Raw genomic sequence first — 12,231 nt, 5'->3', positions numbered from 1 at the left:
TTTGTAACCTGCCCTTCATCTGTGCATACTAGGGTGGGGGACAGAATAATATAGCATAAAGGCCTGGTTATTAGGGCAATGGGTGAATCTACTCCTATAGTTGCAAAGTGAGGCAAAACAGTGATTGTGCACTCACATTGGCAGTTAGATGTGGAGGGTAGTCCTCTTGGTGGCTACCCTCAAATGTGTGGAGTTATCAAGAAGTAGCTGTTGCCACTAATGCTGCTCAACCTATGGTAGAGAAAAAACAGTTAGCCTCAGCCCAGCTCTGTAGCAGCCAGTTCTCACTCTCTCTCTTGGGAGAGGGGAGTGTATATAAAGACTAGGGCCAAAAAAAATCCCAAGAGCCCATCTTCTGTATTGGGTTCAGCAACAATGGGGTGGGGAAGACTTGCTTTCAACTAGAAAGTGAAGCGGGAAAAACAGAGACCTTTCTACCCTGAATATTAGAGAGGAAAGGTTTGGATTGAAAATAAAGTATCACTTTACTGTTTAAATAAAAACAATTATGGTCCCATAATTCCCTTCCAACAGTAAAGCTTATAATCCAGAAACCCTTACAGTGTAAAATAATGCACCTGTCCTGATGAAAGGGGGCCATTGGACTCATCTGAAGGCATACTACGACACCATACCAAGTGGTTAATGTGTTCCTTCTGTTGCTTGAGGTAGGAAAACATTATCATTCTACAAGAAGCTCTCTGGTTTGAAGTGTCCTTTGAAGTGTCAGTTTAAAGCTTGTAATTATCTACTGGTTAAACATTCAACAACACTAATCTAACAACAAAATTTTACACAACAGATACACATAAATGTACATGGTTACTCTCTGACCTTTTTACTCCTAATCCACTTCTATGTCATGCAGCCCCGGGTGAGCCTTGGTATTGTCCTAGAGCCCCATAAGAAACCCCTCCAGGTGACTCCAATGGTCCCTTCTCCAGTAGGCACTAGGACACCCCCAAGTGGGAGAAAACTGGTGCTTAATGGGTATAAAGAACTTGTTGAAGGACACACCTCCCAAATGCTGCTTTTGTGGAAGCACAGATGTTAATTTTGTAGTGTCGGGTAAATGCACTTGGACTACCTCAAGTGGTGCATCTTGAAGAAGCATGTTTGTAGAAATCTGCAGATTTTTGTTGGGTAAGCTACGATACCAGTTGGCAGACTCAAATGAAGGCAATTGTATGCTGTGGATGTTGAGAACACTCTCCCCAAAGAAGCTGGATGGAAAGAAACCAACAATTAGTCTGTTTGTCAGAATGGCTTTGTCCTGTTTATATATACTTTCAGCACCCTGTGGACATCCAAAAAGTTCCATGCACATTCTTTAGGATGAAATAATGAAGAACAGAATGTAGGTAACACCAACTTCTGCAGGCAGTGAAAAGCAGAATTTACTTTCGGCACAAAGGTTGGATCAGTCTGAAGAACAATTCTCTCTTTGTAAAACACACAAAGGTGGTTTGCAACAGGCTAAGTTCCAAGCTTTGAAATCCTTCTTGCTGATGCTATGCCTCCTTGAAAGAGTACTTTAAGCAGCAACACTCATAGTAGAACAAAAAACCAAAACTTCAGTGGTTTAAAGGGTGGTTTCTATAGTGTAGATGAGTTATATAAAGTTCTTAGGTGGAAATTGGTGTTGCACTGGAGAACTATTTAACATCAATCTTCTCAGAAATTATTCCAAGTACGAATGTGCGACAAGAGATGGTTACTTTGAAAGAACTGAAGGCTGAAGCTTGCCTACACAGTGTGTTTGACATCAAACTCTGCTTTAGCCCATCCTGCAGGAGGAAATAAGAGTTCCGCTATGCCTGCCTTACTAGGTCTTACATGATGCTTGTCACACCAATGCAAGAAAGCTGCCCAAATATATTGATAAATATGTATTATTGATGGATGAGAAACCAAAAGAATGATGATCTCGGGTGGTTTCTGTTCAGCTTCCAAGCAATCTCTGCTCAGCTTCCAAGTGACAGGATGTAACCATTCTGGATCCAGATGAACTTTAGGTCCTTGCGTCAATAGGTCTGGGTGTACTGGCAGAGTCCACAGAGACACAATGGTTAATTTCACCAGTTCTGAAAACCATAGCCATCTTGGCCAAAACAGGGCCACAAGAATAACATTCACTCTTTCTAGTCATACTTTCTTCAGGACCCAAGCCAGCAGTAAAATCAGAGGGAAGATGTATTGGAGGCCGCATAGTCAAGGAGAGTTTAGAACATCTGTGCCTTCCACAATTAGGGATGGAAACCTGGTATAATGCCTTCGAAGCTGATGGTTCCTATCTGATGCAAACAGATTGACATTCATCTTCCTGAACTGGTGTTGAATTTGCTTGAAGATATTTTTGTGGAGCTTCCAGTCCCCTAGCAACACTGTTTGACAACTTAATCAATTGGCTTGCACACTGTTTGTGCTTCAAACATGCTCTGACGCTAGGGACTTCAAATGCATCTCTCCTCAAGTTAGCAGAAACGCTGACTTCAGATGTAGGATCTTGTGCCTCCCGTTTGATTTACACAAGCTTTTGTGGTAATGTTGTCTGTCTTCAACATCACCTCTCAAACTGAGTACTGGCACAAAGTGTTGTATGGCTAGCTGAACTGCCTTCAGCTCTAGTTAATTTATACCTTGATTTGGATCTTCCAATGACCAGATTCCTTGCACTACTTGCTATGTACACTGTGTGCCCCAGCTAGGGATGGAAAGATCTGTCAATTTCGGTTCTCTCAGGTTCTCATTTTTCCAATGTTAAATTCAGTTTTCTACATTTCTGCAGTAATCTGCATTTTTTTAAAAAAAAAATCGTCATGAAAATACTCCACCATTTTAGTGTGCATTTCTTCAAATAAACACATTTTTGTAGGCAGTTTTGACAAAGGAACACATTTTGGCAAGCCATTTCTCATCACATCATGCTTTTTTGCCTGTTATTTTCACTCATGTATTCATTTTTATGCACACTTTCCCTTAATACATGCATTTTTGTAAATATTGTTTAGTTGACGAACTGCATCCCAAAATTCTAATAAATGTGAATTTTGAAGGATGGCTGTGTTTCAGTTCTCATAGTTTCGGAAAGTGCGGATTTGATAAATTCTGCTTGAAATGTGAACTGAATTGAAATTCTCATCCATCCTTAGCCCCAGCACACCAGACTTGTATCCACAGTCTCCACTTCCTTAGGTGGATCCTTTAGGGACAGACCCTTGTACAGGTTGCAATCTTTCAACTCCTTTTCTTCTGAATGTTTAGTATCAGAGAAGAAACACCAGAGGGCTTCTGCTCTGGCATCACTGATTTGATTGCAGCTATCTGAAGATGATGATCTAACGCTCTTTGAACTAGTCTGCGCTTCTCTGGATTCAAAGAAACTGGAGATGGCATGAAGTGGCCTGGAGGCAGAGTCTGAAATTATATCTGATATCCAAGATGTACCACATTCTTCACCAAGCAGTCAGATGTTGCTGCTTACCACCTTGGAGCAAGGTGTAACAACCTGCCACCCTCTGAAGGCCGTCGGATGTCAGAACTGCCTGTTTCTTGCTACCTCTGGTGGTCACTGAATTTGAAAGCCTTGAACCAGACTACTGTTGGACTCTTGACTGAAATCTGCGATGTCCCCAAGTGGATTGATTGGGTTGAAAATCTCAACCTCTACCTGCAGTTGTTGCCAACCATTCTTCATGCCTCCTCAGAGGACCCAGGCGATCTCTTCTATAAGCTTTTGGCATTTCACTACTGGCAGGAGCCCTAACTAATAGATGAACAAAACAAGAATAAAAAGAGTGGGTTAAATGATTACAAGTAACCTGATGAGAATTGATTAGGGAGATACACTGGGGTGAACACTACACACTGAGGAGAATAATTGATAGTCAGGAGCCAACAGACAAAACGGAAACGAACAGGCTTACTAAGCTCTTCAGAATTAGTTTCTCAAATTCACCATCTCTCCCAGTCACACCAACAGATGGAAAATTCACAAAACATAAAATGAGTAATAGTAACAGTAAAGAGTTTAAATCACAGGCCAGAATGCAAGAGCAATGTGAACGTAGAACTACTTCAAATGAGGTGGGAAAATGAACCAACACTCCAAGGGAGGGATACAAGAGAGTATCTTGTGAAGTGATATTTTCCTGCCTCAAGCAATATGAGGGACACATTACCCATTTGGGGGTATCACAGTGCTCACAGCAGAATGTATGGTTTTGTATTGTTTCCCCTCTATTAAAATGTTTTCAGGTAACTGGATACTGTAGGACATTATGAAGGAGGCACAAAGTATTTAGTATGCTGGAATTTACATCAGTTTGGTAGATCTGAAACATTTACTAGACCTTAAGTCAATCAAGCTTAGTGCTATGAATACCAGTAAAAACTCATATAGCCCGGGCAGCAGATTATGTGCCCTCTGCCCTTCACACACAGGATTGCCACAACTGATTGACTGGCTCCCACTCCCTTCTGCTTTTCCTATCCTCTGCCACCCCAATTCTGCTCCCACTCCCTCCTACCACTGCCTATCCGTTTGCTGTGACAAGTCATGGCATGCACTCCATGCATCACTCTGGGGTTGGGCTACCAGGGTGAAGTCTCACAGAGAGTTTCTATACTGATTTGCCATGACTGTTTAAAAGATACCATTTTTTGTTTAAAAATTAAACAGTTATTTGCTGTCATTGCAGCAAAATGGTGGTGGCAGTGCTGCTACTCTTTGAGATGCGTTGCTTGGAAAAAGAACTCCTTCCTCAGAGTGATGTAGAGGGAATGGGAGGGAACAGTAGGTGGAGGGGAGAAAGAGAAGGGCAGTGGCAGAGGAGGCGGCAGCAGTGGTAGCAGCATGGTCTGCCATCTCATGTGGTGCAATGTCTTGCACTGGCCCTGATTAGCCCTGATTGCTAAAAACAGAACCTCAAGTTTCAGAGGCAATACACTGCTAATTGTCATTTTGTAGGAACCAACAACAGTAGCTGCTTATAACTTCCAAGAGCTTTGGCTGCCAACTATTGGAAAGAATGTACTAGCTACCCAAAGTACTTTGGATTGGTCTAGGATGACCTCAAACAGTGAACTTGGACAGTCTCATTCTCCACACTAGGTGCAATGTATTTTCACTTTAAGTCTGGGAAAACATAAAATGCAAACAGATTTTTTTAACTAAGTTTCCTTTTGTATTGAGTGCTAGACTCATGTCTTGCAAGTTTAGGTAAGTGATGTGCTGTACTCTTAGTGTCAGGAACTAATTAAAACTGAAATCCAATTAAAGTTCAAGAACATATACATGACTGAAATTATTTCTTTACTCTTGTAGAACACTTTAATGATTGCAGTGCTGTTGAAATGGGAAGGGCTGTAGCTCAGTTGGAGAGCTCACAGTAAAATGAAAAAGGTTCCAGGTTCAATCTATGGCATTTCCAGATAAGGCCAGGAAAGACACCTGCCTGAAATCGTTGAAAGCTGCTACTAGTCAGTGTCAACAATACTAAGCTAGATGGATCAATGGTATGACTTGGTATAAGGCAGCTTTCTATGTTCCTATGAATAAATGAAGCTCTAGGAAAACAGAAAGAAACTGAGCTTTTTCAAACACTGAAATATTCTACAAAGCAGGAAGATAATCATTTAAATTTGAATTAATATCAATCTATGTTTATTCTATGTATTCTTTATTCAAAAAACATGGCTTACCTTAATTATTCCTGTTACTACTACTAATTTCTGTATTACCTTTAGTATGTTTTATGCATCCAGAGAATAATACTTTGAGTGGGGATCACTAATATTCTCAAAAACTCAAAGGTGACTTAGTATGAGATTTTTATTTTTATAAGAAAAGGGGTTTTGCTTCACCATAACATCTAGAGAATCAACAATGGCATCTAGAGTATCAACAATGCTCAAATGTTCTAGGGCCATTATTGCTAATACTGTCCCAGTAATTGGCTACGATAATAAATAGAGGGTGAACATCAAGAGTACACACAAAACCCAGACAAATTCAGTGGCATGAAGGTATGTTAATACAGAATTAAAATTAGCAGCAGCATATTAACTCTGCTGTATGAGTTAAAAAATAGTGGGATCCATCAATTAGGTGAGGGAATATTCACCCAAGAATTTTGTCTCTGGCTTGTGGTGTTACAAATGGCTAGATTTCACAACATACAGCTGAATTTTTCTATACTATCAAATAGATCAGAAAAAATATTGCTTATAAATTCTTCTTTCATATACTACCTGAGGAGTCAGTGTCTTCAACAGGTGCATCACTGTCTTTAAAATCCAAAGTGAAACATCTGTAAGCAAATTTATAGTTGGGAGGAATATTTCCCAATATTTGTTTCATCAAATGCCAGAAAGCATTATTGAAAGCCTAAAATGTAAAAGAGAAATTGTCAGCAAATTATTGTCAGCAATTGCATTATTTTTAATGTAAGTCTCTTTGGGTCACTTTTATGAGGAAAAGTGACTATCTATTTATCTGTCTAGTAGTAGTATTTTTAAGGATATTCAGAGAAAATATAACTAAACTGCATCTCCAGACACCAGTCTAAATCTTTGAACACTAGACTGAGTAGATGAGTAGAATCTTTAAAATGTGTTACTCCTGCTAAATTAGAATTCCTTTTGATATCATCTTATTTCAGACCAGCCACCTAACATGATTGCTGTCTACAGATTTGGTGAAATATATACAATGAAATACTGTATTTGTTTGTAGTATCAGATGTTTGCCTAATGACATCACTACTAGTAAAACATTTAATTGCATAACTGTTAAGAATCAACCAACACAAACAAATTTTGGGAGGAAGGGCAGGATATAAATGTAACAATAACAGTAACAACAACAATAATAATTCAGCATTTGTCACAGGGTGGGGGCAGTTCAAAATTTAGGGTATTAAGGTATCTGACCAACTGACAACTCATTAACAATAACTGCAATACCAGGTTGATGCATGGAGTGGATGACAAGCTCTTATTCTATTGCAGTAGTAGTAGTAGTATTTATGATTTATTTATTTATTTATTACATTTATACCCCACCTTTCTTTTCATGATATAAACCCAAGGCAGCTTACATATGGTTCCCAGGCAGTTTCCCATCCAGGCACTGACCAGACCTGACCCTGCTTAGCTTCAGCAGGGAGCTGGCCTTATGTGCCTTCAGACCATAGCTTAGGACCAGTAGTAGTAGTAGTAGTAAAAACAAGAACAATGGTGATAACGATTTAAAACCCCGTCTAAAATCAAACTATTTTGTTCTGAGAAATGGGTAGCTCAATACCATGTTTGCTACTGCAACATGCACAGCATAATCCTAAAGTCTGTGCAGTCACCGCTAGAGCAAGTATGTATGTTTACGAGCTGGATTCAAGGTGCTGGTTCTAACCTATAAAGCCTTAAACAGATTAGGACCACAATACCTGGTGGAATGCCTCTCCCGACACGAACCCACCTGTACACTATGCTCGGAGTAGGCACCCTCCTCCAGGTGCCTACTCTGAGGGACGCTCAGAGATTGGCAACAAAGGAGAGGGCCTTCTCAGTGGTGGCCCCCAAATTATGGAATGATCTCCATGACAAGGTGCACCTGGTGCCAACACTGTTATCTTTTCAGCACCAGGTCAAGACTTTCCTCTTCTCCCAGGAATTTTAGCATGTTTTTAAATTGCTTTTTAAAAAATGTGTTTTTAAATTTGTATAATTGTTTTTAATGATTTTAACTGTTGTAAACCACCCAGAGAGCTTTGGCTATGGGGCGGTATACAAATGCAATCAATCAATCAATCAATCAATCAGAGTCCTTTGAGATAGGGACACAGCTGCTCAGTGGACCTGCCTTTAAAACTCTTCACTTTCTTACTGAGAAGTTAGGGAGTGAGGATCTGTTCTGAAGACACTGCTATCAGTCCCACCCCTTCTATAATTAAAAAAACTCTTGGGTGCCACACTGGAACAAGACCAACATTTCATTTATGGAATGTTTTAGAATTAGCTGAGCTGCGGAGATAGCATCTCACGCCAGGAGTATTATACAGCCACAAGAGTGGCTGTATACTATAGCCAATGGATTTTTTGCATTCTGCAATGTTAAATTGAAAATATACCCCATGCCATTCAGACGCTTCCCACAAGCTCATTTCAAAACAAAACCTTACAAATCTTATAGTCCTGAACTCAGAAACACTTGCTTAACAACCCTCTCTATTTTCATGGCGATACACAAAACAGTCAGAGAGAATTGAGAGTTCAAAGTGTAAAAAGAGAGAGAGAAAACCCAGAGCCCTTTTTGACTTTTTTCTGTTGGTTCTCATTTTGTTGAAATTAATTAAAAATCAGCCGTGTTCACTAAGTATCTGTACTCCTATTACTGATCTTGGCCCATACTCTGACCTTCATCTTCTGCAGTTTAAAAGTTTAAAAAGTGACTGGCTGATTTTTAATTAATTTAAGAAATTTTACATTGAACTCAATGATAACATCGGGCATGCTCAGTAAGAACCAATTGTCAGTGTTCTAAAAGCCAGACCCACAGCTGCTGGCCACACCCACACCAGACCTTGATTTCACGTGAGGCAGTCCTGGCTTCCCCCAAAGAAACCTGGGAAGTGCAGTTTTTGAATGGGGCTGAGAGAAGACTCCTATTCCCCTGACAAAGCGACAGTGGTTAGAGTGGTTTAACAGTCAGCCACTCTGATTGAAGCTCTGTGAGGGGAACAGGGCATCTCCTAGCAACTCTCAATATCCTTCACTAACCACACTTCCCAGGATTATTTGAGAGAAGCCATGACTGTCTAAAGTGAAATAAAGGTATGGTGTGGATGTGGCCAGGGACAGCTTTGGTTTAAATTTGGGTACGAGACTATATGTGCCTGCTGTAGAATAAAAAGGTGGGGGAACCCTGAAAAACAATGATATTGTTCACAGTGTTTTCCTTTTGGAAAGGAAAGGAATGGTGCCCACCCACTCAATCTCTGTCAGGATGCAGGATTGGGGCCCTGATGTTTCAGAAGATGAGGAGAGGGAGGGGGTCATTTGGCCAGAGCTGTGTGAAGAAGACACAGAGGAGGGGGAGGGAATCTCAGAGATAGAACTGTCTGGCAGTGAAGACCTTGAATGTCCAACAGACACATATCCTTCCCGTGAGCTTCCCACGCCTCCTCCCCCTTCGAGCTTAGAGCAGTTGGAGAATGAGGGAGGGCCAGGGGGAATCCAACCTCCTCCTGATCCAGGGAAAAGCCAGGAGAAGCAGCCAGATGGTTTAGACCTTGCCCCCCCGCTTTCCCCCATAACTGAATTAGAGTCCTCAGAAGGGGAGGGGGCAGTGGCACCCCCTTCACCACGTACAAGGAGACAGCAAAAGAGGCAGCAAAAGAAGGGGAACAGGAGGGGTGTGGATGAGAGCACTTTGAGGCGGAGTGAGAGAATTCGCGCTCAATTGACCCCTTCTTAAGGGACAGGGGGAATAGTGGTTCCTTGTTCTGTCAACTCTCTTCTAAGCCGCAGGTTATGTTTTGTAGTGAAACTTCATGAGACGTCGTAGTCTTTGTCTGGATATTACTTTAATAAAAACTGATTTGCTTTCACCAACTGGTCTGGTTCCTGAGTCCCAACCTGGACACAACAATCTCCTCCCCTCCCTGCCCCTCCACCATGTCAGTTTCACCTATCCTAAACATGATTGCACAGAAATAAATCCCACTGAACTCAAAAAGTATGCAAATGATCAAACCACCCTCCCTTCTCCACCCTCCTATCCCCTCCCTCTTGCTCCTTCCCTCTCCCTTCCTTTGCCCCTCCCTCCCCTCAGACCTGCCTTTCCCCTCCTTCCCCTCCCCTCTCTCTTCCTCCTCCCCTGCCCTATCCAGCCCTCCCTCGCTTCCCCCCGGTCAGTTTTACCTACCCTAAACATGACTGCACGGGAGTAAATCCCACTGAACTCAATAAGCATGCAAATACTCAATACATTCTCAGAAAACTTGCACAGGATCCCATTACTTACCTCCCAGATTAAAAATCAGAGAAATTCACTAATAGGCAAAAAACCTTGTGGTTTAAGAACGTACCTATAGTGCACAGATATTTCTATCAAACTTTAAAAAGCAGGGAAATTGAGCAGCTATAGCGAATGCACCAGGAGAGCAGGAGATCTGACCTCCTCTCTGAGATATTGGACTGCCCTACAAATTGGTCAAAATGCAAACACCATTTGGGTTGATCTTTCACAGTCCAATCCACTTGCTGTGTAGCTTGGAAGAATTTGGTAACATGTGCCTCTGAGCATATGGTGAGTGGTGGCAACATCTGCAATCAACCCAAATAACAGAAACAAGACATGTGCTGTGCTGATGTTGTTTTAGCAGGAAGGAAGCAACAATATTAAGATACAGTTGATATAGTTCAGATAGTCACTTTAAATATGTTTGATTTACTTTGCAATTTTAGTGAGGTTTCTTATAGTAAATCATTTTCTTTTGTTTCTGTTTCTGTGAATATGTGAAGCACAGCAACACTTTCTAAAATATACACTAAAAAACTCCAAAAACAATTATGGAATAATAGCACTCACTATTCTACAGAATAGTCTCCAGTGGACATCTGGAGTGTCTCAGTTTGCACAAGATAAAACAGTGGAAGGTGAAATATATTCTAGCAGAATTCTAGGTGTGCTCTATGTTTTTAATTAATTGACCATGCCCACCTTTCCTTAACTGAAGTGCTTTAAACATAGCAGGTTGGAAACATGCATCTTGGGTAGGCCAATTTCATTTTTCGCAACAGCTGAGTCATTGCTTAAGTAGCAACATATTGTAATCAGTCTGATTTTACATCAAACTGCCGTTTCAGATTCAACTATTAATGCACCCAAAACAGAAATAGAATATAACCTCCAATTTGAAACATAAAAGTCTGTCTTCACCATCATATGACATTGACCAATAAAAAGGCTTTGAAATTAATAAAAATAAATTTGATACAGGTTTCTAGGATGAATAATGAGGAAAATGAAATTTCCTAGATGAGATTCTCTGTAGAAACAATAGTACCACAGGAAAGAAGCAAAGTAAGAAGAATATGAACAAACATACAAAAATGTAATTCTCCATCTTTGGAGAATGCAGGTGTTGCCATCACTCACTATATGCTCAGAGGCATGTTATCAAATTCTTCCAAGCTACACAGGAAGTGGATTGGACTATGAAAGACCAACCCAAATTGTGTTTGCATTTTGACAAATTTGTAGGGTAGTACAATATTTCAGAGAGGTGGTCAGGTCTCCTGCTCCTCTGGTGCATTCACTATAGCTGCTCAATTCCCGATTTTTAAAGTTTGATAGAAATATCTGTAGGTTATAGGTATGTTCTTAAACCACAAGGTTTTTTGCCTATTAGTGAATATAATCTGATTCTATGTTCTTCTGTCACTGAGCAACCCCAGAACAGACATCAATGTGGTTACATTTATTATGAATTCATACCACACAGGGTATGGGATTAGATTTTTGGGGAATACTGAGAAACTGTCTGATGTGGAATTCATGAGAATATGTTTACATGTGCAATTTTACATGGGATGACAAATTGAATTTTCATTATCAAGAGTGTCAGTCAATGGGCTGCATTATAAAAATAATCATTTGGAGAGCACATAGAATATATTCTACATTCTAACAGAAGAATAAGGTACCTGGTTTTTTTACCTTGAAGTGTTCTCTAGCTATTCCTGTACCACAGAGGCCAGGAGGACAATGTGTTAATTCCAGTGCCCTCGTGGCTCTGGGAAGGTTTTCTGCATGTCCAAAATTAATTATCACATTTCCAATTGCTTTCATTATAGCGGTGGCTTGTTCCATAAACAGATAGCTTTCCTGAGAAGAAAATACATAAACCACCATTAGAACATTTATCAGTATTCCAACAGCATGCATGCACATATATATAATTTCAGTTCATTAGGAATTACTGAAGCGCTGAACCTACATTACTGACCATGAAATTCCCACACAATTCCTATGTTTTTAAATGTCCCCACAGAAAGAATTGAGAAGTTCTCATAAAAACCATGCCCACTGAGCATGCTCAGTTCTCATTGGGTAGTTTCCCCCCCTCCATTTTAGGTTTCCTGTCTCTATTTTAGGTTTCCAGGGGGTGGACACACTGGTTCCCAACATTACAATGGAACTGTTTTACTCACCAGAAAGGTGTTTCT

General features: G+C 40.5%; 1 protein-coding gene across 12 annotated transcripts in view; it reads right to left on the bottom strand.

The window, feature by feature from the left end:
* ADGB (androglobin) overlaps positions 1-12,231 on the bottom strand; it is a 244,834-nt gene that overhangs the window by 139,407 nt on the left and 93,196 nt on the right. For all 12 annotated transcript variants that reach the window (XR_009762282.1, XR_009762281.1, XR_009762283.1 and 9 more), the window contains exons 20-21: positions 11,723-11,890; positions 6,253-6,388 (exon numbers count right to left, since the gene is read on the bottom strand). Coding sequence is in view for 8 of the 12 variants with exons in the window: in XM_061624063.1 (XP_061480047.1) it covers positions 6,253-6,388; positions 11,723-11,890 (304 nt within the window). In the remaining 4 variants the exon portion in view is untranslated. The remainder of the gene's footprint in view (positions 1-6,252; positions 6,389-11,722; positions 11,891-12,231) is intronic.

Source organism: Rhineura floridana, chromosome 4 (genome assembly GCF_030035675.1).
Source record: "Rhineura floridana isolate rRhiFlo1 chromosome 4, rRhiFlo1.hap2, whole genome shotgun sequence".
In the NCBI taxonomy this organism is placed as follows: Eukaryota; Metazoa; Chordata; class Lepidosauria; order Squamata; family Rhineuridae; genus Rhineura; species Rhineura floridana.
This window is presented reverse-complemented; position numbering and strand designations above follow the sequence as displayed.